We start from the raw sequence: 23,356 nt of genomic DNA on the forward strand, positions 1-23,356 counted from the left end.
GTGACCTCCTACCTCACCCCCACAAGTGTGGGCACACAGAGAAGAAGGGGTCTTGAAAATCTTAACTGTTGAGCAATAGAATAAGGTGGAAGGAGACCTTTTACATATGCTGGTCCCATTTCGCTTAGGGTGACCAGCACTTTGAATTGGGCCCCAAAGAAAATAGGCTGCTGCATAAGATAGAACTGGGATAATGTGATCTGTATATTATTACCCAGGCACAGATAATAATCTAGCTGCAGCATTTATTTATTTTTAATAACATTTTATTAATAAATGCAAAGAAAAGTAGCAATTAACAAAACAGGTAAGTTGGAGTATACAGGAAAAGAGTGCTAGAGTTGCTAAAAAGAGTATTACATTTTCAAAGTTACAGTATCAGGTTACCTTTTATCAGATCAATGAGACATTCACATCTTACTATAGGTTTAAATCATTAACTGTAGTAGGGATTTCATCTTACTATAGATTTAAGTCATTAACTGTAGTAGGGATTCCCTGATCCATTAAATAATTCACAATAGGGAACCAAATCATAGCATGATCTAAAGAAGATTTGTATACATCTCTTCCATCTACATTTTCTGTTATTTTTGACATTATATAGAACTTCCAAAGTTTAGCATGCCAATGATGTTGTTGAGGACTTTTAGTGTCTTTCCAAAATAAGGCTACTGCATTTTTGGCTGCTGCCAACAAAATGGCTATTCTTTTCATAGTACTACTAGATTGTATATGCATTTGCCATCTATTTAATAGTATATGTTCCACTGTGCATTGTAATTCATAACCAGTTATATTTTTAACCTGAGTTATTATTTCTTTCCAAAACTAGCTGCAGCATTTTTCAATAACTGGAGCTCCTGAACCATTTTCAAGGGCATGGAAGTGACTGAATCTTATCTCTAGCCTCCCTCACCATGCATATAAAAAGGGCACTGTTTTTAAGCTATACAGGGTGTGAAGAAATGCTATTTTAGAGTAGAGCTCTGACCTGAGTAAGACCTTTACCAGGTGTTTTAAAAGTTTTTCTCTCTGGACAGGGAACAGGCAGGGAGGGGGAAGTCAGTTCAACAGTTTTCCAGCCTCACCTCAGCTACCTCTTAAGAAATGCTAATAGGTCCAGCTAGAGTCAACAGGAAAATCCAGCCCCCCCCCCCCCGCAGGAAACAGAGATTTGGAGGTATTAAAGACTAGAAGGAATTCAGGAAGAAACTTCTGAAGACCTTAGGAAAAACTTCTTTGACCCAGCCTGACCTTGTCAGTGGGTGGAGAAATAGATATGATAAAACTCCTTGCAGCAAGGAGGAGGTCTCTTGTGCTGAGTTCATCAGAGCAGACAGAACTCTTAACTGAGGTCTGGAGGAGGCAGCCATTGCCATATGCTGGCCTGGATGGCTGAAGGAAGCTGCAAGGTAATGGAGATTCTGTAGAGATCTATAATATTCTAAACTAAGGAGTCTGTACTGTATTTTACAATCTGATAGGGCATGTATAGAGAGAGTTACAATTGAGTTTTACCAATTTCTTTTGCATCCCTTGCTCAGTCAGATGCTGTGCAAAGATTATGTTTGTAAACATTTTCTTTTAAATAAATACTTTATAACTTTTGATGCTGGTAGTAGTTTTCTGTACCACATAGACCTACACTGTCCTGGACAGGGTATTTTAAAAGGAGCACCAGGGGGGAAGGCAGTCAGTTGGCAAGCGGCTATTTCCCCAGTGGTGCACAAGGCAGTAAATGGTCCTCATGGGCAGTGGGAGACACAGAGGCAAGGACTCAGAACTCGGATGGGAAGCTGGGAGTCTTGACCCTCCCAGTGGGCAATTCCTACAAAGGTCAGGTGGTGGTGGCGGGTTACCGGAGAGAGAGAAATGTCTCTCCTGGTGCTCGGAAAACCTTGGAGGGCAGGGTGGAGTAGGACTGTTCCACCACAAAGGGCATGAGTTTTTAAGCTGTACAGGGCTTGTCATTTCCAGATGCAGATTCTAAATTTCATTGATGCTACTTCCTGCCACTGTCTTAAGAACTGGGAACTAACCAGATTATTTAATGGCAAAAATGTGATATTTCTGTACAGTTTTGAAGAATGCAGCTGAGTACTGTTACATAAATTGAGAAATGCCTTGAAGTGGAAAAAATCCATTAGTTAGGAATGTCAGGTCTACATTTGAGTTTTACTGATAGCCTTGCATAAGTCACTTTATCCTCATTCTTCCCATACCCCAAATCTATATACCAGATATAAATAAGTTACACTGAACAATGCCATATAGATCTTAGGGATTGGTAAGTGCTGGCTAGCTGCTTCTGTGTGTGTCTGTGTCTGTGTGTGTGTAAGCCTAAAAAGCTTTGGGGATAGTGGTTGTATCCAACAAGATCCACTCACAGAATGGAATGCGAAACAGAACCGTTTCTCTGTCCCCCTGAGCTGCCCCCAAATTTTGTCAATGGACCCTATGGGGAGGATACAGGAGGCAAAGTGAGGATCTAGAGTGGGAAAAAGGAATCAGCAAAATTCACTGTGCCTCTTAGAAATGCCATTCTATCTTCAGAACTGTGTGGATGGATACCAGCTGGAGTTTCAAAATAATTCAACACAAATGGTTTTGTCTAGCTTTAACTCTTCTGTGATGGTTGCCACAAGCTAATACTGACAGTAGCTCCAGAATGCCCTTCATTGTGTTGGATGATGTGTGTGTGAGTGAACCACCACCATGCACAAAGAGAGACTCCACCCCCTGCAGGGTCTTCATCTTTGGACCAACTGCTCTCAGGAATGCAGGGCTAGTTTTGCATACACTATAATAGCGTCCTCAGGCATTCCATAGGAATAAATAGAGGCAAAACATGCTTGTTGTCCCTGGTGATCCTAATATCTTAATTTTCCCCCAGTTCGCATTTCTCCCATCACTCTAGAGTGATATGGATCTACAGGACCAGCTTTTAGAGAGAAAGAGAGAATTGTAGCACAATTCAATTGAGCCTGCTCACATGACCTAATTTGACCCTCTGTTCTCTAGGAAGAAATTGAACTAGGGGAGAGAAGGGCAGCAGAGCTCACCCGCTTGACTGGACTCTTTATTCTCAGAAGAACCCAAGGGACTATCGACAAATTTCTCCCTCCTAAAGAGGAGAGCATCCTTTTCTGCCGTCCAACAGCACTGCAGCTTGAGCTCTATCGAAGGCTAATACATTCTCAGGTGGTCAGATCTTACCTGCAAGGGAGTTTAGAGAACAGCCCACAATTAATATGTATTGGAGCCCTGAAAAAACTTTGCAACCATCCCTGGCTTCTCTTCAAAACAATAAAGGTTTGTATTGCATATGGTTTCCTTGCAGATTTGTCGACAACCTTTTGGAAAAGGAATTTTATGTCTTTTAGACCCCCCCCCCCCAAATTCAAATCAACTAAGTTCTTCTGCAAAATCCATGTTATTCTGCAGCAGCCAACATATCCAGATAGCCAAAAATAATGGACCCATGTAAAAACAATTGACTGTATTAAAGAATTAGTAATATAACAATGTAAATGATCACAGAAGTACATAGAGCATTTCATGCTATGCAATACATATACGGAAGAGTATATATAAATATAATCATGGCAGTGCAATATGTATATTGTAGAACAAATGTCATATGGAACAATGGATATACATATACTGAACTAATGTGCCTGATGAGTTCCCCAGGCTCTTGACACATTTTACACAGGTAACTTCCTCAGATATCCATGCTCAGGAATTAGTTATTCCACTTTGTGAAGAGAGTATTAGTGATATTCACTTCAGACATGTGATCAAACCGGTCTCAATGTTTGCCAGTGTGAGGCATCCATCTGGCAACCTTCTTTTGCAAAGAATGAAAGGCAGCATAACGATGCAGTCTTGTGGGGCAGAAGTTTTTGTGGGCCCATTTTTAATTGGATTGGGGTTACCAGTAACCTGGAGAAAAAATGTCTTGCCCCTTTGACAGAGACTTAATGGAACATTATTTATCAGGTGATGTTATTTTCTGCTGTGCCATGAAAAGCTTCAGCTGCCTATTTCTACCCACTGGGCTTTCGTGAAAAGGGTGATTCATTTTTTTCTCCCAGGTTGTTGACAACACTATGCTGGATGCAGGAAGTGACTAAAGAGAGCAACTGCACCATTTGAAAGCTTCAGAAAGCTCAACTTTGGGAATCGAGAAAATGACATGCTAATATCAGTTCAGTTCCCTGCAAGCTTTATGATCTGATCTGATTTGTGCCCTTGGTTTTGCTCTTTCCCCCCTACTCCTCCCCCCCCTCTGTTTCCTCTCAAATTCTTGAATAAAGGACATCCTGAGATGTCAATATTAGTTTATCAGGGCCTTGTACAAAGGAGTATTTTCTCACTGTGCTATACTACCAGTAATAACCAAGATTCCTTTAGAGCCGTGTCTCTAATGTGGTGCTCGAGGGTGCCATGGTGCTCTCCAAAGTGTTTTTGTCACCTACTTTCTCTCTCTCTCAAACCATCTGTTCCCCAAAGCAAAGAGCCAGTCCCCCCCCCCTTCACTGGAGCAGGAGATGCTTCCAGAAAGTACCACTTTTTTGTCTGTAGGGAGCCCTCTCTGAGGAAAAGCTGCTTCCATTGTATGAGGATGTTTGTCCTGGAGAGCTGACAACAGGCCATAGAGTTCATGGCTCCTGACGTTGCCTCTTGGCACTGGTATTTGGAGGTTTACAGTCTCTGAATGTAGAGGTTTCCTTTAGTCACCACGGCTAGTAGCCATTGATGGACCTATCCTCAGTGAAACCCTCCTTTAAAACTGAGGAATGTGTCTGTATTTTATACTGTTTGCAACTGAAGAAATGTTGTGAATGCACAAAGCTGCATTGTGCTGAGTCAGACCTTTGGTCTGTCAAGGTCAGTATCATCAGCTCTTAACTGGCAGTGGCTCTCCATGGTCTTTCATATCACCTACCACCAGATCCTTTTAACTGGAGATGCTCTGTCACTGAGTCGACCTTTCTTTCCTCACTGATTTTTCTGTCCAGGAACCCCTGCATATGAAGTAATTTGCATGGACTCAGACCATTGGTCCATCTAGGCTAGAGTTTTCTCATCTTGAAAAGCTTCTGCCAGTTAGGTCTCGGTCTGGGGTTGTTCCAACAGATCCCTGCGATCATTAGCGGAGATACCAGTGGTTGAACCTGGGTCCCTCTCCATGCCAAGTCTCTGTTCTGTTTTTCAGTTTGTACACAATGGCAAAATTTGGTTTGATGTGAAAGTGGAAGTAACAATTTTTTTTGCCCTGTGTACATGACAGGAGGGGTGGAGTTCATTCGAGCAAGTCTGAAGTTCAGTTTTGCTTGCCCTGATATCTTAAATCGTGGTCAGACGTCCCAGAAAAAAACAGGGGCGGGGGGGGGCGGAGTGAGGCTGTTTCCTCCAGAGGAATTTGACCCGCAGTTGCACGATCACAACTCCCTTTGAAGCTGTGGGCGCAGTCCGTCAGAGTGTGGTCAGACGTGACTGTGGGTGAGTCTATTTTGTGTGTTCCGTTTTCCCCCCATGTGCTTAACCGAGGGATAGATGAATCGCACCTTTGCACTGAGGGCTCCCTATGGAGTTTGCGATGATGCACATACTGAGAGGGGAGGAAAAAAGAATGGCATGGAGTTGGGATGGCCTAATCAAACCATCCCAACTCCATGAGAGCGCGCTGGAGCGATCAGACACAGGAAAGTCCGTCCGTGGCCCATCGCAACCCATTAACTACTGGATTTCCCCCGGTGTCTTTTAACTCCACTTCTGCGGCAGAGCAGAATGGGTTGCCAATGCTGTGGGGCGCTTCCCAGATGTTGTTGTCTGATCACGCCCTTTAAATCCGCCTGGCATTCGCATCTCTGTCAGGTCTAATTGTGCATATGATCACAGCCTTAGCTATGCCTTTGTGCCTTGCACAATAGGTGGAAATCTGCAAATGGCCCTTTCCCCATCACTGCATCTTTATGCCAGGAAAGGGCTCACCTGCTGACTCTTGTCCATCATGCAGCTGTTTAAAGGCACAGAGCCTCCTTTTGAACCTGCATTTGGTTGGTTTTATTTTAGATCCAGTGACTTTATTTTCTCTTGATTTTAGAACAGGTGTGTATCTCCTTGCCATAAGGTGATGCCTGAACTGACTCACAGAAATACAGATGCCCGTGTAAGACTAGCCTTCAAGTGGTTCTTTCCTTAATCGTTTTGCTGTATTCACAGTTTTTGTCTGTATCACTGTTCTACCCAGGGCAGGCCTGGTTAAATCATTTACAGCTCCTATGCATATTTTAGGAAAGGCTTGTGGCTATCACATTTGGAATCTTTTAAAATCTTAATAAGAGCCACCCAACTTTTCCTTGCTTTTAATAGGAGAAAGACTGTAACCCAAATTGTGATGAACAAGAAAAACTGAATCTCTACGGGGGTCTGCTGGACATTTTTTCTCAAGAATATACCCTGGCTTCTTTCTTGGAAACAGACTCAGGAAAATTGCAGGTTCTGACACAGCTGCTGGCTGCCATTCACAAACAAAGCCCTTCAGAAAGGTAGGAGAGAGGTTTTCTCAGCTTCCCTGGGAATGTGGCTGACTCTTTGGACTTGAGACACTTTCTTTCAGCTTATCATTGAGACGTTCCTGAGTGCCAGTGTCCAGTTTGCATGGCAGAGGAGGGATGAGAGCCCCATCATGCTGGCAAAATCTAGTGTGTTGGTCAAGTGCTCCACTCAAAAGCTTGATGGCACAACTTCATATTGTGTGTGTGTGTGTGTGTGTGATTGACCCTTGAAAACAAGATCACACAAATCAGTCCTCTGCGCAATCAGGCATTCATACAAAACTCTTGGTATGAACAGCAGCATAAAACGTTTCCATGTCATGCCATCTTGTTCTCAACATTTGAAGACCCTCCCCTCTTCTGTTTTTATCATCTTGCTGGATAAAAGAGGTGTTCAGATGTTGAGGACAAAATGGCGTCAGATGGAAGCACCCTATGCCTGATTGCTCAGAGGAGCACTTTGTATGATCTCTCCCCCCTTTTGCACATCATTCTGGTGAAAATGTCTCAGCTTTCTCAGACTTACAACCATTATTTTTCACTGTTTATAACAGCATTTACCAAGGTTAAATTCAACTGTTGGCTTTTAAGACCTTGGTAGATTCATAACAGTTGTGGTACATACCGTCTACTCATGTGCCCCGTCCCATGTGTATTGAGGACACTGGCCCTGCCTCCTGTTCATGACTAAATTATTTGTATATAAGGCCCTGCTCCTTATTCACCTCTTGTGTGCACAGTGTCTCTGTGTGTAGAATCCATCCCGTGTTTGGAAACTTTGGGAAAGCAGTATGCCCCAGCACAGGGACAGTTAGTGTGTGTGTACACAGTTCACTTGCTGGTAGGCACTGCGCTCATGTGAGGTGATGACATTGTACACGGAGGGGGGCAATATGTACAGTTGTGATCTTGGAGTGGAGACCAGCCTAGACCAAGAGCAGCGCTAATGTGCTTGGTTGCAAGGAGAGGGCTAAGCTAGCTTCTCCCATATGTCATGTATACATGGCGACAGTCACCTGATCAGCCACAATCCTCTGGTCTAATCCTGTCTAGAGGGTTATTCACTCTGTGCCCTATAACTTCTTGGTCTTGATGTATTTTCCCCCCCCCCCCCCCCCCCCCCCGTGTGTTATAAACACGAGAACACTCAATACAAAATGATAACCACAAATAAAGGTCAACAGTGTTATAGGTCATTATTCCTCAAAAAATAATTCTTGTAATCTCTATAATTTTCATAGTCAGGTGGTTTTATATATGTGGCATTCTGCAATGATATATACAATATAAATAAATAAAAATGGTTGAACATTGTCCTGAAGTGTAAGGGCTTTTTTTCTGGGAGAATGCGGCAGAGCGGAGTTCCGGAACCTCTTCAACAACATTCTTTTTAAAATGTTTTAAGAGTTCATGAGTTTTCAGTATACAGATTGAAAATTTAATTTCCCCCTTGAGAGTTTTGGCACCTCTTTCCCCCAAAAAAGCCCTGTATTCTTGTATTTGCCATTTCTAACTTGGTATCATCTGCATAGTCCTTCAGCATACAGTTACTATTCCTTGCAAGTCCCTAACAAAAAAACATGGAAGGAAATATGCCCTGAGAATGATATGTAACTTGTTAATCAGTTGTTTCTCTTGATATGAAACTTGCTTGGAAAGCAGAGATGTAATATCATAGAGCTCCTACTGTTGTTGTTGTTGGTTATTGTAGCAAAGTTGATTTTCAGCTTAAATTTTGCTAACTCCAGGCACACCTCTTGATACACACTGGTGGTCTTCCTGTTCATATACTTGGAGCTTGTGCTCAGTAAACATGGTGGACCCTCATCCGCCAGTAACAAGTCATTTGTATTCTGGTTTGATAGAGTCGTTGTGGTATCTAATTACACCCAGATGCTAAATGTGTTGCAAGAGGTTTGCAAACGTCATGGCTATTCCTACACAAGACTTGATGGCAACACTCCCGTCTCCCAGCGACAACAAATCGTTGATGGTTTTAATAGCAGATTTTGTCCAGCATTTGTCTTTCTACTGAGTTCAAAGGCAGGCGGTGTGGGCCTGAACCTCGTTGGAGCATCCCACTTAATTCTGTATGATATTGACTGGAATCCAGCCACTGATATTCAGGTATGTTGCAAATGTTTATATCTGGACAGAAATGTCATTCTTAATATGCAGTGATGCCTTAACAATACCAATACTTTTTCAAAGCTTTGTTGTGATCTGAGGTTCCTATTTTATATGCAGATCTGTGGAATGGGTAAGCTGCATGCTGTGCTAAAGATGAATACAGATGCATCTAGCTTGTTCTGTTGCAAGGTTTCTCTCATATGCATCCTCTGAAATTGCAAATATGATGCTCAATGTCTAGTTTAAAGAGGCAATAGCAGTTCAAAGGTGGTTTTTTAAGAACAATTGGAAACCATAGTTTGCCACACTGGATGTAATGGCAAACTGTGGTTTGCCTACAAACATGGAGGGTGTGAGGGAATCCTGATACACAATGGGAGGCTGGAATATGCACATACAAGGCTCATACTGACAGATATGTTTAGATCAGGAGTCCCCATCTTCTGAGTATGTCGGGACCTTTGGAATTCTGACACAGGATGGTAAGCACAACTGCAAAATGGCTGCCACGGGAGACAATGTCAGTGGCAAAATGACTGCCATGGGAGGCGGAGCCAACCACAAATAACAGGGAGTGAGGTTATGCAGAATCCTTCAATATTTAGGTCAGAAGCTCTGCTTAACAGGATGTCTTTTACAAATGAACATATTATTTTAAAGTATTTTCTTGCATATGTGTAGCTTACTTTCAGTCACATACAATGTTCCCTCTAAGGCATGCAGTCTCTTGAGCAGAAATTTTACCCCGTGAGCCAAAAGTGGTGCTGGCTTTAAAACTGTGAGCAGGCTAACATTTTTTAAAAAAACGTTATTTCAGTGTACAAACATACAAAACATACAGACATAACATATCTACTATTATCATTTGTATTGCAAACCATATATTTATATTAAACCTATTTATATTTATATGGAACATACTATATGACTCTTTCAAACTATATTTTAGAAATGATTTCTACATCATAGCCATGAACAGTATCAAGTTAGCTAAGTCATCCTAGCCTCATGCCTTAGCCTTAACTGAGAATCCTGGAATTTACAGAGCTGTTCTGAACTGAAATTGTGCAGGAGCATTTAGCAGATTGGAAAAAACCACAGGAAAAATATAAGGTGCATTACTGCTTTTTCCTAAAGCTTGACTCGGAGGAGGGAGAAACTTGCCCATGGCCTGCGGTCCTGCACGGATCCTGGCCTGGGTGCTCCAGCCAGGGCAGGTGCCAGGTTTTTTTGTGCACTAGGTGAGGCTACCTTCTGGCACCCCCCGCCCCCCGTGCGCCCACCAATTTTCAAACTAGGAAGAATGAAAAACACAAAATTTGAAATCGTTAATTTCTTTTTTTTTAATTGTGAGAACAAGTAATACAATATCTGATTTTCCCCAACTCACTGGTGTGTGCTTCTAAACCCTGTCCTTCTAAGCCAGTTTGGTGCAGTGGTTAAGAGCGGTGGACTCTAATCTGAGAACTGGGTTTAATTCCCCACTCCTCCATATGCATCCAGCTGGGTGGCCTTGGGCCAGTCACAGCTCTGTCACAGCAGTTCTCTCAGAGGCCTCTCAGTCCCACAGGGTGTCTGTTGTGGGGAGAGGAAGGAAAGGAGATTGTAAGCTGCTCTGAGACTCCAAGTCTGAATAAAGAAGATGCGTAATACTTGGGAGGTTGGATGGCTTGGCCCTGACTTGATCATCAGAGAGGCTGTTGAACTGGGCTTGTTCCTGGGCCATTTAGACTATCCAGTCAGCCTGCTTCTCTTATACACAGAGAAGTCACCCACAGGCACACACAAAAGGGGTTTCTTTTTGTGAGAAACAGCCAGAACTGTCAGGAGGCCCTCTTCTGAAAGTCTTCTGACTTCTTCCCACAGGGAGAAAATGTCTGCATACCCCCCCAAACCCCAGTTAGGGATGCCACCCTCCAGATGGGACCTGGGGACCTCTTGGAATTACGCCTCATTTTGACTACAGAGATTAGTTCCCCTGGAGAAAATGAATGCTTTGGAGAGGGGGCTCTATGACATTGTGCCCCACCTGAGGTCCCTGTCCATCCCAGGCTCCATCCCCAAATCTCCAGGAGTTTCCCAACTTGAAGTTGGCAACCCTCCTCCCCCATCCCCTTCTGGTGGCCAGGGGGGACCTGGCAACCATATGCCCAGTATTACACAGGGCAGAGCGGTGAGAAGACCAAGCCGGTCTCTGAATGGGTTATTGCATTGTTTTCCTGGTGCCCTGTCGCTTTAAATATAGAAATGAACCCAGATCTGCACTCCCATTTAAAGTAAAGCCAGGCCACCCACCCAGGGTCCAGCACGGCCAGGGAACAAAGCGGGTAGCCACCAGGATCCCGGCTTCTTCTGTGCACTCAACCGCCAGCGCCAGGAACCAGCAAGGGGCTTCTTGCTGCTGCGGCGGTGGCGAGTGCGCCCTGCCGGAGGCAGCCTCGCACTAAAGGGACGCAGGAGGGCGGGGAGAGGAGAGGAGGTGAGCTAGGCAGCAGAGGGATGGGAGCTGCTCATGGGTGAGTGGCGCAAGGGGGCTCTCTGTGTGGCGGTGTGTCTCTTCCTGCCCAGGTGAGAGCGGGAGAGGGAAGGATGGACGCACAGGTGCCCCATTCTCTCCCCCACCTCTCCTCATCTCCTTTTGCTCGCCCGCCCACAGTGCTGCGAAGATGTACCTTGGCCTGGGCCTGCATTGCCATTGGGAAGGGAACCTCCCGCCCCTGTGCTGTGAAAAAAATTGCTGCGCTGATCGGGGGAAATTGGTGCGCCAGCACAGCCTGGCGCAGCTAAAACGGAACCTAGGTCACATAGTAAATATCCTTGTGCTGCAATGGCAGCTGCTGCCAAAGCAATTTAAAAAAATCTGCATAGCCAATCAGAAGTTCTGCTGGTCAAAAGACCATTAGCCCCACCCATTTTCCAAAGACATTTGGCAGGTGTCAAGAAAGGTGTCAGTGGGCTCATGGCACCCACGGGGACCACTTGGGGAACCCTGGCTTAGATCAATCCATATTATATAATATATGTTATTACCTGAATTCTCTTAAATTGCTTTTTAAGCCACTTGTAGTTTAATAATCTAGATTAAGGGAAATACATATGAACCTTGCCACATTTCACAAAGTCCATGGTATAATCTCAGTGCATATACCGGGCCTCTGAAACTGGCTCACATGCTTCAGGGTTAAGGATGTTCTAACTAGGGATGGGCATGAACCACAGAAATCGAGGTCCCTTTTGGTTTGTGATTCGTGGGGCCATATGAACCTTGACGGACCTCCCCATTTACCAAACTGATGCAGTAGAACAGCCCCCCTGTGGACTAGAGATGCTGTGGGAGGAGAACCACATGCAGATCCTGGGGTCATCTTCTCTTGCTCTGGAGCGGTTTAAAGTGCGCCACGGGAGTAGAAGCCGTGGCAGCCAGGATTTGCCTGTGGCCGGGAGAGCCCTCCCTGCTGCACGCAGATCCTGGGGTAAGCTTCTCCTCCTGTGGCATGGTTTAAAGAGCACCACAGGAGAAGTAGCCATGGCAGCCAGGATCTGCCTGTGGCTGGGAGAGCTGTCCCGCCACACTCAGATCCTGGGATCGCCTTTCTCCTGGCTGTGGCGAGCCATGGCCAGGGAAAAGTGGGGAGGGGATCTCCCAGGAAGGGTCTCCCTTTCTCCAGGCTGCAGTGAGCCTCAGCCAGGAGAAAGTGGAGGTAACTCCTGGAAGGTATTCCCTTCCACCGTTCTCCTGGCTCCAGAGGCGTTTCACCCTCAGCTCGGGCTGCCTGGCACAGCCCTTTTAAACAGGCTGCACAAGGGAGCCCAAGAGTGCCTCTTTAAATGGGTTGCACAAGCAAGCCCAAGACAACTGGGCCAGCAAGTGCCTTCCAGGGGGCACTTCACCCCCACCTTTCTGCTGGCTGTGGCTTGGATAGGAAGGGGTTAAGTGCCTCCCAGGGGGCATTTCACTCTCTCCTTTCTACTGGCTGCAGCCCGCAAACAGGAGGGGGTGAAATGCCCCCCTGGAGGCACTTCACCCTTTCCTTTTTGCTTGCCGGGGAAAGCCATGGCCAGCAGAAAGGAAGGGGTGAAATGCCCTTGGGAGGCACTTCACCCCATATTTAACCTTCTGGTTTTGCTCCACTCCCCTGCTTCGAAGCGGTGGGGAGAACCAGAGGGTTTAAAAGGCTCCACCATGGCAGCCAAGATCTGCCTGTGGCTAGGAGAGCCCTCCCCGCTGTATGCAGATCTTGGGATCGGGGGGGGGGGAGTCCCCCTCATTGCTTTGACGATTAATTGATCGGTGCCAAAGTGTCTGCCATATGAACCTCCATAAAAACAGTGGAGGTTCATTGGAGGTTTGTTGCGGGCACGATCACAGGACCCTCAGCTCATGAACCTGGCTTTTTTGGTTCGTGACAAGGTTTGTGCCCATCCCTAGTCCTGACACTGAAATGCTACTTGCACAGAGTTCCTTGTGCTGTCTGGGGTACCCCCCTCTCTCTCTCATGAACTAAGCACCCTGGCAGTTTGATTAGCAGAAATCAGTTTTAGTTTAGATGTGTATATATCTAGGATTGTGCATGTGAATGCCACAATTTCGAGTTAACGCCAATAAAAGCACAGAATGTGGTCACAGCTGCTGAATCCAGCTACCTGAGAGTTTCTGCTTTCGTTTTTAAACAAAGGCAAGTTTCTGCTCCCTTACAGTTGCAAAGATGTTCCTTCCTGGGCAAAGTGCTGGTCTTAACCTTTAAAAAGCCTTTAAGAGCACACTGCCCAGAATAGCATGGGGGAATGCAAATCCCCAGATGATGCTGAATTGTGTGGGCATTTATAGGGTGATGGTTGGAAGCCAGAGGAGTTGCCAAATAAGATTCCCAGTGGTGGCTTCAGGGCCCTCCGTAGCACCTTTCCCTTCCCGTGGCAGAATAAATGAAGCAAAATAGCACAGGTTATGCTCATTAGCCAAATTTATTCAGGGCATTGAGTTCAACCTTCTTGGTGCAGAATCACTATGTTCTTGTCCACAGCCCATATATATCTGCATATTCAGTAGCCTTTCAAAGATCTTTACTTGTCTCACTGTCTTTCAGGCAATGGCCAGAGTTTGGAGAGATGGACAGAGGCATACAGTACATATCTACAGACTTCTGACTACAGGTCTGCCATGTTATAATTATAAATGCTACTCAGATTTGGTTACTACAAAACGCAGGCTGGAAGCAAACTAAACAGAAAATATCTTTGTATCTGGCTATTACAGAATGTTGGATCAAGGTTTCCAGATCTGAGTTAATATGCATGTTTTCAATGCAGGTACAATTGAAGAGAAAATCTATCAGAGGCAGATCAGCAAACAAGGTCTGTCTGGGGCTGTTGTAGACTTCTCCAAGGGATCCGAACACATCCGTTTTTCTGTTGAAGAACTTAGAAACCTCTTTATACTGCATGAGGATTCCGAGTGTGTTACCCATGATCTGCTGGAATGTAAATGCATGGGAAAGAAAGATGATCAAGGTGAGTCTTAGTTCATATCTGGGTCCTTTCAAACATGGTACACAATTCAGATCACACTGGCTGAGAGATGCAGAGCATGAGGAGCAAAGTTTCCTTCTCTATCTAGTTCTGTGAGAACAGCTGCATAAAAGTCCCTTTCAAGTATGCTAAGGAAGCCATGCTCACTGCTGTTTGGTGGCCCGCATAGGAAGCGATCCTCTGTATTCTCACTTAGTCACACACACCCCTACCTTGAGCAGTTGGGAACTTTCACATTGTCTTACATCTTCCTGTCTGAATCTCTGTATTACTCTTGGTTCAAAATTGTACTAGGTTTTTGTTGCTGGTGTTTCTGTTGATTTTCCTCATTGGCTTCTTCTGGGATTTTTTCCCCCCCAGGACTTTCAGAAGAGCTATCTGTGCAGGAAGACGGCCAGCTTGGCCAAAGCAATGGGAAACCCCACTCCCAGAAAACCCTGTCTATGTCACAGCTGATGCAGTGGAAACACTTGTCTGGGGAGCAGGAGAATCTACCCGGTCCCTTCCTCAAAAGGATGAAAGGAAATATCACATTCATTTTCCAAAATGTGACCAATTGAGAGATGCCACCTAAAAAGGGCAAGTTAGTGCAATATGAAATAATAGGATTGCCAAGGATTGTTAGGAGCATTTAATAGGTTAATGTTTTTTTATTCCTAAATAAATTATGATTGGGAGAAAAAAATCTCGTCGATTACTTACGTTGACAATCTTCTGCCATGTCGCCCTGGAAGCTGACCCCTTCCAAGAGTCTCCTTTCCATTGGGACCAGAAGGGCATTTCATATAATAATGTGCGCTGTTGTGTTACCTGGGAAGATGAAATGCTTCCCCCAGACAGTACAGCCATACCAGTGTGATTGTCATGTGCAGTGTTCTGCCTGTCTCATATGCATCTTTGGTATTGCCAAATGTCATCGCTCTCTACACTGTGAAGGATTTTGCTGTTAATTTTAGAAAATTTCAGTGTCTCTTATTAGAACCACTGCTGTGCAGCCACAGTGCTTAATGTGTTAATATCACATAATCTGCCGCATGTATCATTTGGTCCCACTGCTGTCATGGCTAACCATAGTATGCATTTTCAGTATGTGTCCATAGGGATGCAGGTTCAAATTCTACCTTTTTCATGAGGTTGTGCCAGGATAATTTAAGAAATGTTGCAGGAGTGTTCTTCAGCTCAGTGGAAGAGCTTCCTTTTGCCCTGTAGGACCCCTAGTTTGATCCCCAGCAGCTCCTGTTCGAAGTAAGTAGAGTCCTGAAAGATCCCATCCCTGCCTGAGATCTTGGAGAGTTACCGTCAGAGTCAATAACCATGGGTTGACTGAGCCAAAGGTCAGATACAATATAAGGCTGTTTCGTATTACCATACCCCCATTTCCATGTAGTGGGAGAAGAGATTTTTGAAAACGCTTTGGTATGACGATATTCGTTGCTTTCTCTGGAAACAGTTTTCTAAGACCACGTCTCTTTTTGCCACATTTGAGGCCGTGGGTCTCCTAGAATTCACAATAACCTGAGCCAGATACAACAGAAGTAAAAGAAGAAGAGAAGAGAAGAGATTGGATTTCTAGAGCAGCTTACAAACTCCTTTCCCTTCCCCTCCCCACAACAGACACCCTGTGAGGTGGGTGGGGCTGAGAGAATTCTGACACAAACTGTCTAACCATCTCATCCTTTGCCATCCCCTTCTTCTTTTACCTTCAACTTTTCCCAGCACCAGGGTCTTCTCCAGGGAGTGCTCCCTTCTCATTTGGTAGCCAAAGTATTTGAGCTTCAGCTTCAGTATCTGGCCTTCCAAGAAATAGTCAGGGTTGATTTCTTTTAAGATTGACTGATTTCATCTCCTTGCAGTCCAAGACACCACCTTGTGTCAGAATTCGTAAGTGTCCCAAAAAGGTTGGGGGACCCCTGTGTTTTACAGTGCATATGTGCCATAACTGCAAGCAGAAGGCATAGACGATCTCCTATATACACTTGGGCTTAGATTCTAAATTTTTCTACTTACGGAAGGCATTTTCACCTGCAGAAGGGGCAACTTTCTGCCATTTCCCCTTCCCACTGAAGCATCTGGGCACTGCGGCACAGTTTCAGCTGCTGCAGGAAGTGGGAAAAGTTAAATAGCTAGTTTAGATCAGTTTTAGTCATTTCTATATGAAAACATGAAAATGTTTTGGCACATTATGTTGCCATTACTCTAACCATATGTATACCGAAAGAGGTAGTGCTCAGCTGAGTTTGCTTCTATACATTACTTATCAGAGTTAATTCTCAATAAGACTGAAGCAATTTCGCTTTTCCCCAGAGCAACCTGATGGTGGCAGCAGCAGATCATAGGATGCAATACAGCTGGCGCGAAAATGCCCAGGAGTTGTAACAAGCCTTGCAGACCTGTCTGACTTCAAAACTATATTAACATGTGTCAACTAATCTCTTCAAGGTGGGGCTCATGACCATCAGCCCCCTTAGTTTTATTCGTTCGCCTGGTTTCTTATTCCTTATTTGCTGCTGCCTTTACAAAAAGCAGAATTGTCTTGCAAGGCTAGACAACATTACCATGATATGAGCATATATAATGAAAAGTTTATGCCACAATAAAGTCTTTAAGGTGCTCCAAGACTCTTGGTTGTTATCACACTGAAAGGATTTCACAACAGCCAACAGGATTTGTCTCAGTACACTCTGTGATTGTCTGTTTTAAAAACCAGGAGATGGCTGACTAGTTTTGGACTGTGGGCCAGACGCATCCTCTAAAGTAATTTTTTTGGCTTCTGGTGGCTCTGCCAAAAACATTTTCAAGCTGTAAGATACAGAGTCTCCATTTTCATGTTACCTCTTTTGGATTCTGTTTATTCCACATATATGAAGATATTTATACATATCGCCTCAGACCATGCATTTTTAAAGGTGGAAGGGCGTTTCCATTGGTGGGAGAGCACTTTTATTCACACACCCATTGTGGACCCACACTCTAAGCTGTTTGTGAGGGTCTCCTGACCCCCCTCCCCCCCCAGAACAGAATTTGGGTGGACTTAGAAGAAGAAGAAGAAGAGATTGGATTTATAGCCTGCCCTTCACTTGGAGTCTCAGAGCGGCTTACAAACTCCTTTCCCTTCCCCTCCCCACAACAGACACCCTGTGAGGTGGGTGGGGCTGAGAGAACTCTGACACAACCTGCTCTGACACAACCCAAGGTCACATCAGCAGGTGCAAGTGGAGGAGTGGGGACTCAAACCCGGTTCTCCCAGATTAGAGTCCGCGCACTTAACCACTACACCAAACTGGCTCTCAACACCAAACTGGCTCTTACTGGGCTGTAGAAGGAGGGAGAGGCAGGCAAGTCCCGCTCTGTAAGGTCCATTCCATTTGTAGATATTGTAGGATCCAAGCTGGTGGTTTGCCTCAGCACAAGCTTACAGGATGCTTACTCCTGGATGGTGCCTACATGATTATGAAGCTGACCCTGCCGGCTTCTGGAACACTGGACAGGATCCTAAGACCTGCGAATCCAGCTTCATTCCAGGAATGGCTCTTTCCTGTCTCCTTCCTGCAGCAACTGGCACTCCCACCCCAGCAGCTTTGCCTGAGGGATGCCCTGGAAGGCTGCGTCTCAAGGGTAAGTTAATAAAAGTGGCAGGGTTTTTTCCCCCCTTCCCCCTTGCACAAACGTTTCACTTACGTAAGGACTGTTTTGGATCCAGCCCACTGCCTGGAGAACAGAGTGGCCCATACGCCTTCAGAGGCTGGTCATCCCTATTAGAAAGAATGGGACTCTCCAGTACTTTACACATTTATTTATTTAATTTGCTTTATATCCCGCCCTATCCTGCAAGCGGGCTCAGGGCAGGTAACAATATACAGGTTAACAACCATAAAAGCATTTAACGTAAAAACTAAGACAAGTTTAAATGAACAGGTAACAGCAACGATGGCAACAAGACAGAGAATTCAAACGCCTCCTGCAGCTGACAGTCTTTTAGCGGGGCCAGTTTGGACGAAACACCGTGACAAAGACTGTGCACAGGGGAGGCCAGAATGGATTGGACATCCGCCACCTCAACCAAAGGCCTGGCGGAACAGCTCCATTTTGCAGGCCCTGTGGAACTGTGATAGATCCCGCAGGGCCCTGATCTCAGGTGGGAGCATGTCCCACCAGGCTGGGGCCAGGGCAGAAAAGGCCCTGACCCTGGTTGAGGCTAAGCGGACGTCTTTCAGTTTGGGAGACTACCAGGAGATGTTGGTCTGCAGAGTGTAAGGCTCTATGGGGCACATACAGGGAGAGACGGTCCCATAGGTATGCATTCCAGCGGGTATCGTGAAGACGGCCTCTCTCCAAGCGCCACGCTCTGTCCCTGATCATGGAGGAAGGAGGAAAGCCATTGTAAAGCAGTCCCCTGTATCCCAGAGTCAGCGAGGCGGTGGATCAGAAGATCATAATCGACCATGTCAAATGCTGCCGTTAAATCAAGAAGCAACAGCAGCGCTGACCTGCCTCCATCCTGCTGTCTCCGGAGGGCATCTGTGAGGGCTACCAACATGGTCATTCTCAACCTGGTCTCTTTTTGTGGTCCCAATATACCTTAAGTGTCTATGCAGAAAATCTCTGAAGTGTTCCTAACCTCCAGTTCTACCTTCTAAGCGGCCAAAACATATCATTTCACCCTAGTTAGTTTTAAATGCCCTGGCTCCCTCATTTTCTTAATTGTATGCAAAGTGCTGCAGATGAATGATGCAACATGATATATCTATGCCCCAAAGATTTCCTCACAGGCCAAGAAGATGAAACGTTAATAGTTCCTCTTGTTTAGAAAACTGTTTCTCTAATGGATGGAAGAGAACCTAGGCACGCTTAAACCTAAACTGTATATATCTCCTGTTCACACACTAATACTCATCCCTAGCCAAGCATAAAAACCACAAGCTCACATGCTTCAGAGCATGCTTTGAGCTCTCACTGAACATCATTGTTATCTGCTGTTATAAAAATATTTCCAGACTTCGAGCATGAGCAAAGGAGTGGCAAATGTGCCCTTTGGTGACAATGCAACTTTCCCTCCTCCACCACCACTGGCTGTCCACTCAAGCCATCCTATCTGCACGCAGCGTCCCTCTAAGGGTTACCGTCCAGCCAGGGAATGTTAAACTATTACTTGGCAGGGACTGTCATGGTGGTGTTAGGGAGGTAAATAATGTTTCCTTTCAAGTCGTTGAAGCGCATGAAAACAAAATGATGACTCTCATTGGATGTGGTGATTCAAATGTACACTCATTTGACCCTTGGAAATAAGTGCTCTTCAGAATAACAGCCGCTGGTTGCCAGGCGGCAGCACCCATCATTTATGAACGAAAAGAGAGAATGCTGTGTCCTCCACTTGCTGTCAGTACCATTACAACGTGGGGAATTCCAGGCAGGAATCTGCACACAGCCTTTTGAGATTTTTATGGTCATGATGAAAGAGGTATAAATAAGCCCATCCCTGGTGAGTTCATGCAACCAGCATGTGTTTTCCAAGAGCAAGGAATGGTAAGCCATTTTTCTTCCAGGCCAGTCAAAATGACTGAGGGTGATTTTTAAAAGAACTGCACAGTTGCAGGGAAAGTAAGTGTAACGGATCACATCCTAGAAAAAAATAAGTGCTCATGCACTTGCAGACACACCACTCTCCCGCCCGACCTATTCCCTCAACAGACGTCTGAGATCTCCCAAAAGCTGGTGTTGGGTTGTTGCAGCAGCCTCCCGGGCATCAGTGCTCATTGCTCTTCCACCAGCAGAGTTTCTGCTGATGGAAGAAGCTTTGTGGGTTCAACAGGGAAGTGGGGACAAGGCTGCTGATTCCTCTCTTCTCCGCAGCCCATTTTGCCCCATCTCATTTTTTACAGTAAGAGTAGTTCAGCAGTGGAATTGGTTGCTGAGGAAGGTGGTGGCTCCCCCTCCCTGGCAGGACACACCCTTGTGAGGGATGCTTTAGGCTGACCCTGCATTGAACAGGGGGTTGGACTAGATAGGCCCATTGGCCCTTTCCAACTCTCTGATTCTATGATTTTCTCCACAGGCATCCTGTGACTTTCAGCATCAAGTTTTTTGAAGGTCTTCGAGGATTTCTAGGGAAGGCACACATGGGACAGATCCACCATCTTCTCGCAGTTGGTAGCCACTCGGCATGAAAAGATGCCACAGCAGGTTCTGAACCTATAGCAGAAACCTGATTCTTCCCAGCTTTGCTTGGCAGAGCAGGCTGAATACGAGTTGTCAGTCTTGCTGCTCCCACCGTACATTAAGAGGGTTCTCTGCCATTAAAAACGTTTTGCATCTACATTTATTTGATTTCTGCTTGCCTTATTACAAAACAAAGTGTTTCAAAGCTGTCTGGGAGGCAGGAGATGGTTTCATGACATTATGGGCACTAGCCAATAGCTGTCCTCCACAGGTCAGTCTGTCAGGGTTCCCAGTCAATCACACTCAACACCAGGTCTGCAGGAATACCAGTTTATTGAGATAGATAGTACTTGAGACACCATTAACGTCTTGTGTCAGGAATGACGAAAGCTACGCGGGGCCCAGGGAAATACCATCTTCAAAGGAGACCCCCTGACACCCCCAGGCCAATGAGCAAGCACCTACAAGCGTGGGCTACAAGCTCACACAGCAGACCAGAAGAGTTGTTTAGTTAACAACACTCCTGTTGTCCATCTGTTCCAACAATCTGTTTCCAACAGGGGCTTTGGGGAAGCTTGTGTCCAGGGGCTAAAGGCAACAGCCTTCCCATGTTACCAACATATAGTATTGAAAGGATGGCCTCTGTGTTCCATTTAGAGTTCTTGGCTAATACCTGTTGATTGCAGAGTTTGTATGAGCAAATATGTGAATCTTAGCAAAACAGTTATCTGCTTTCCTTGGGCACTGCTTCCCTCTCTTTGAGTTTGGTGAGAAGCTGCTGCATGCATGCTGTGAGATAACTGGGGGCCATTCAGGCCTTTGACTGAGGCAGCAGACATCCATCTATGGCCTCCCTGAGGTGTCTGTCACTCTGTTAACAACTACTGGCTATAGCCAGGAACCTCCCACAACCAGAAAATCTCTTTGCTACCTTCTGTGACCACCATTTTAACATTTATGATGATGTTTTAAATTTCATTTTATTGTATTAGCTAATATATTTGTATAAATGAAATGTTGTTATCCACCCTGAGGCCGCTTCCGGGAAGGGCGGGCTATAAATGTGAAGACATAAATCATATAAATTCATTAATGCATGCATGTTTATCTGATGATTTATGGATACCTCTCAGCTGAATTTGTGAATGGCCTGTATCAGAATTTTTTTTGTGAGTGGTAGTGAGAAAAGACATGAAAGGTCCATTTGTAGTGACTGAGTGTCATGGCTCATTCAAACATTTATTTATTCAGAATCAGACTGCCCCCATAGCTCTCCAGAACATCACTGTTTTGCAGCCTTGCTGGAAATCCAGGAGGGTAGGAAACCTCCTGAGGTCTTCGGAGAGGCTGTCCCAGTTGAATAGAGCAGTTGCTGCAAACGTTGGAACCCAGACTTGTCAAACGTGCCTTGGACCAGTAGGGGACCAACAGTAGACCCTGCTGGGAAGAATGAACCTGCCACACGGGGACATGCAGGAAGAGGTGGTCCTTCAGATATAAGGGTTCCAGGTCTTGGAGGGATTTAAAGGTAAGAACCACTGTCTTGAAGTGGACCTGGAAACTAAGAGTTCCTACCAAGCTAGCCCCACATAACAAATGGGCTGTTGCATTTTGCACCAGTTTTGGATCTTCCATGTTTTCTTCAAGAGCTGCCAAATGCTGAGCATATTATAGACATGCTACAGTCAATTAGGGACGCACTTGCCTATGTACTTTGGTTGGTTGGGGGATGGGGTGGAGTAGTTAACACAGCTGAGTATTGCAGAAACCCTGCACAAGATTCCACCTCCTGCTTTCTGCACTAGTATTAAAATCCTAAACCTAATACTGGATGCTTCTTATTGGACATGTCCCAGTAGTGGTTTGTTATCAGAGAGCTGGGTCATAACTAGACCAAGAATCAACAGTGTTAAGCTAAGAAACTTAGCCATGGATGCTGTTCTTGTTCATGCAAAGCCCCAACCTGACTGGGAAGCCTTTACAATTCTTGCTGAAGAGGGGGGAACAGAGGTTGGTCTGTGGAGGCAGAGTCCTTCTGGAACTATTGTAGCTGTGTTAGATCACAACCGGAGCAGAGGTGTCAAACTTTGTTATGAGGGCTGGATCTGACATAAAAGTTACTTTATTGGGCCGGGCCATGTCTGCCATAAAATGAAATGCCAGGTACTAGAGATATAACTTTTAAATGACACAGGCAAACCCAATTAACAATATTATTTTTTAAAACTCAAAATACAAACAAAAGCAATTTCCTAGGAGTGATAGCAATTGATTTACTGGGGAATCCAACAAAAGCCCCAATAAATGTATTTAATCTTATGCAGGACTAGGTTTCCCCCGCCCCAGGGATACCATACTCACCCGCTAGACATTTCCTTTCATTTCTTGACAGCTTTGACCACACACACTTCACCGTGTGTGCCTGCCCACCTGCTCCCCCCCCCCAGCAGCCTCCTCCCTTTCCTCTCTTGCACCAGTTGCTTGCGGGCCGGATAAGAGCCCTGGACGTTTGATACCCCTGAGCTATGGTTTTCTGGTTCTGTTCCCAATAACGCCTGCCATTTTGCTGGATGCAAAACGCAGTCCTTTCTACTCTGCTAGAACGCTGGCATTCTGCACCAGGAAAAACAGACTGTTTATAAACTTGGACAATTAAATACATTTGCAAAAATGTAACCTGCTCAGGTCACTTAAGTTCTGCATCGTGATCACCAGAAATCTTGCTCATACCTCCCAACCCTCTTTCTGCTGGCATCTGAAACTACACAAGGCATTTCCCCAACAACTTTGATGCCTACTGTCACTTCCTTAAAGATTGTTTCAGAGGGTAGTCATGTTGGTCTACAGTAGAAGAACTGGACTGGAGAGGGGCTGTGGCTCGGTGGAAGAGCCTCTGCTTTGCATGCAGAAGGTCCCAGGTTTGATTCCTGGCGCCCCCAGTTAAAAGAACCAGGCAGGAGGAGTGTGAAAGACCT

At 45.3% G+C, this 23,356-nt stretch overlaps 1 protein-coding gene across 1 annotated transcript in view; it reads left to right on the plus strand.

Moving 5' to 3' along the window:
* RAD54B (RAD54 homolog B (S. cerevisiae)) overlaps positions 1-14,785 on the plus strand; it is a 61,264-nt gene extending 46,479 nt beyond the window's left edge. The window contains exons 10-15 of the mRNA XM_015409836.1: positions 3,025-3,315; positions 6,385-6,560; positions 8,435-8,696; positions 13,784-13,850; positions 14,007-14,207; positions 14,586-14,785. Coding sequence (XP_015265322.1) covers positions 3,025-3,315; positions 6,385-6,560; positions 8,435-8,696; positions 13,784-13,850; positions 14,007-14,207; positions 14,586-14,785 — 1,197 coding nt within the window. The remainder of the gene's footprint in view (positions 1-3,024; positions 3,316-6,384; positions 6,561-8,434; positions 8,697-13,783; positions 13,851-14,006; positions 14,208-14,585) is intronic.
* The last annotated feature ends 8,571 nt before the right edge of the window (positions 14,786-23,356 follow it).

The sequence above is a fragment of the Gekko japonicus genome, unplaced genomic scaffold (assembly GCF_001447785.1).
Source record: "Gekko japonicus isolate JY-2015 unplaced genomic scaffold, Gekko_japonicus_V1.1 scaffold47, whole genome shotgun sequence".
Taxonomy (NCBI): domain Eukaryota; kingdom Metazoa; phylum Chordata; class Lepidosauria; order Squamata; family Gekkonidae; genus Gekko; species Gekko japonicus.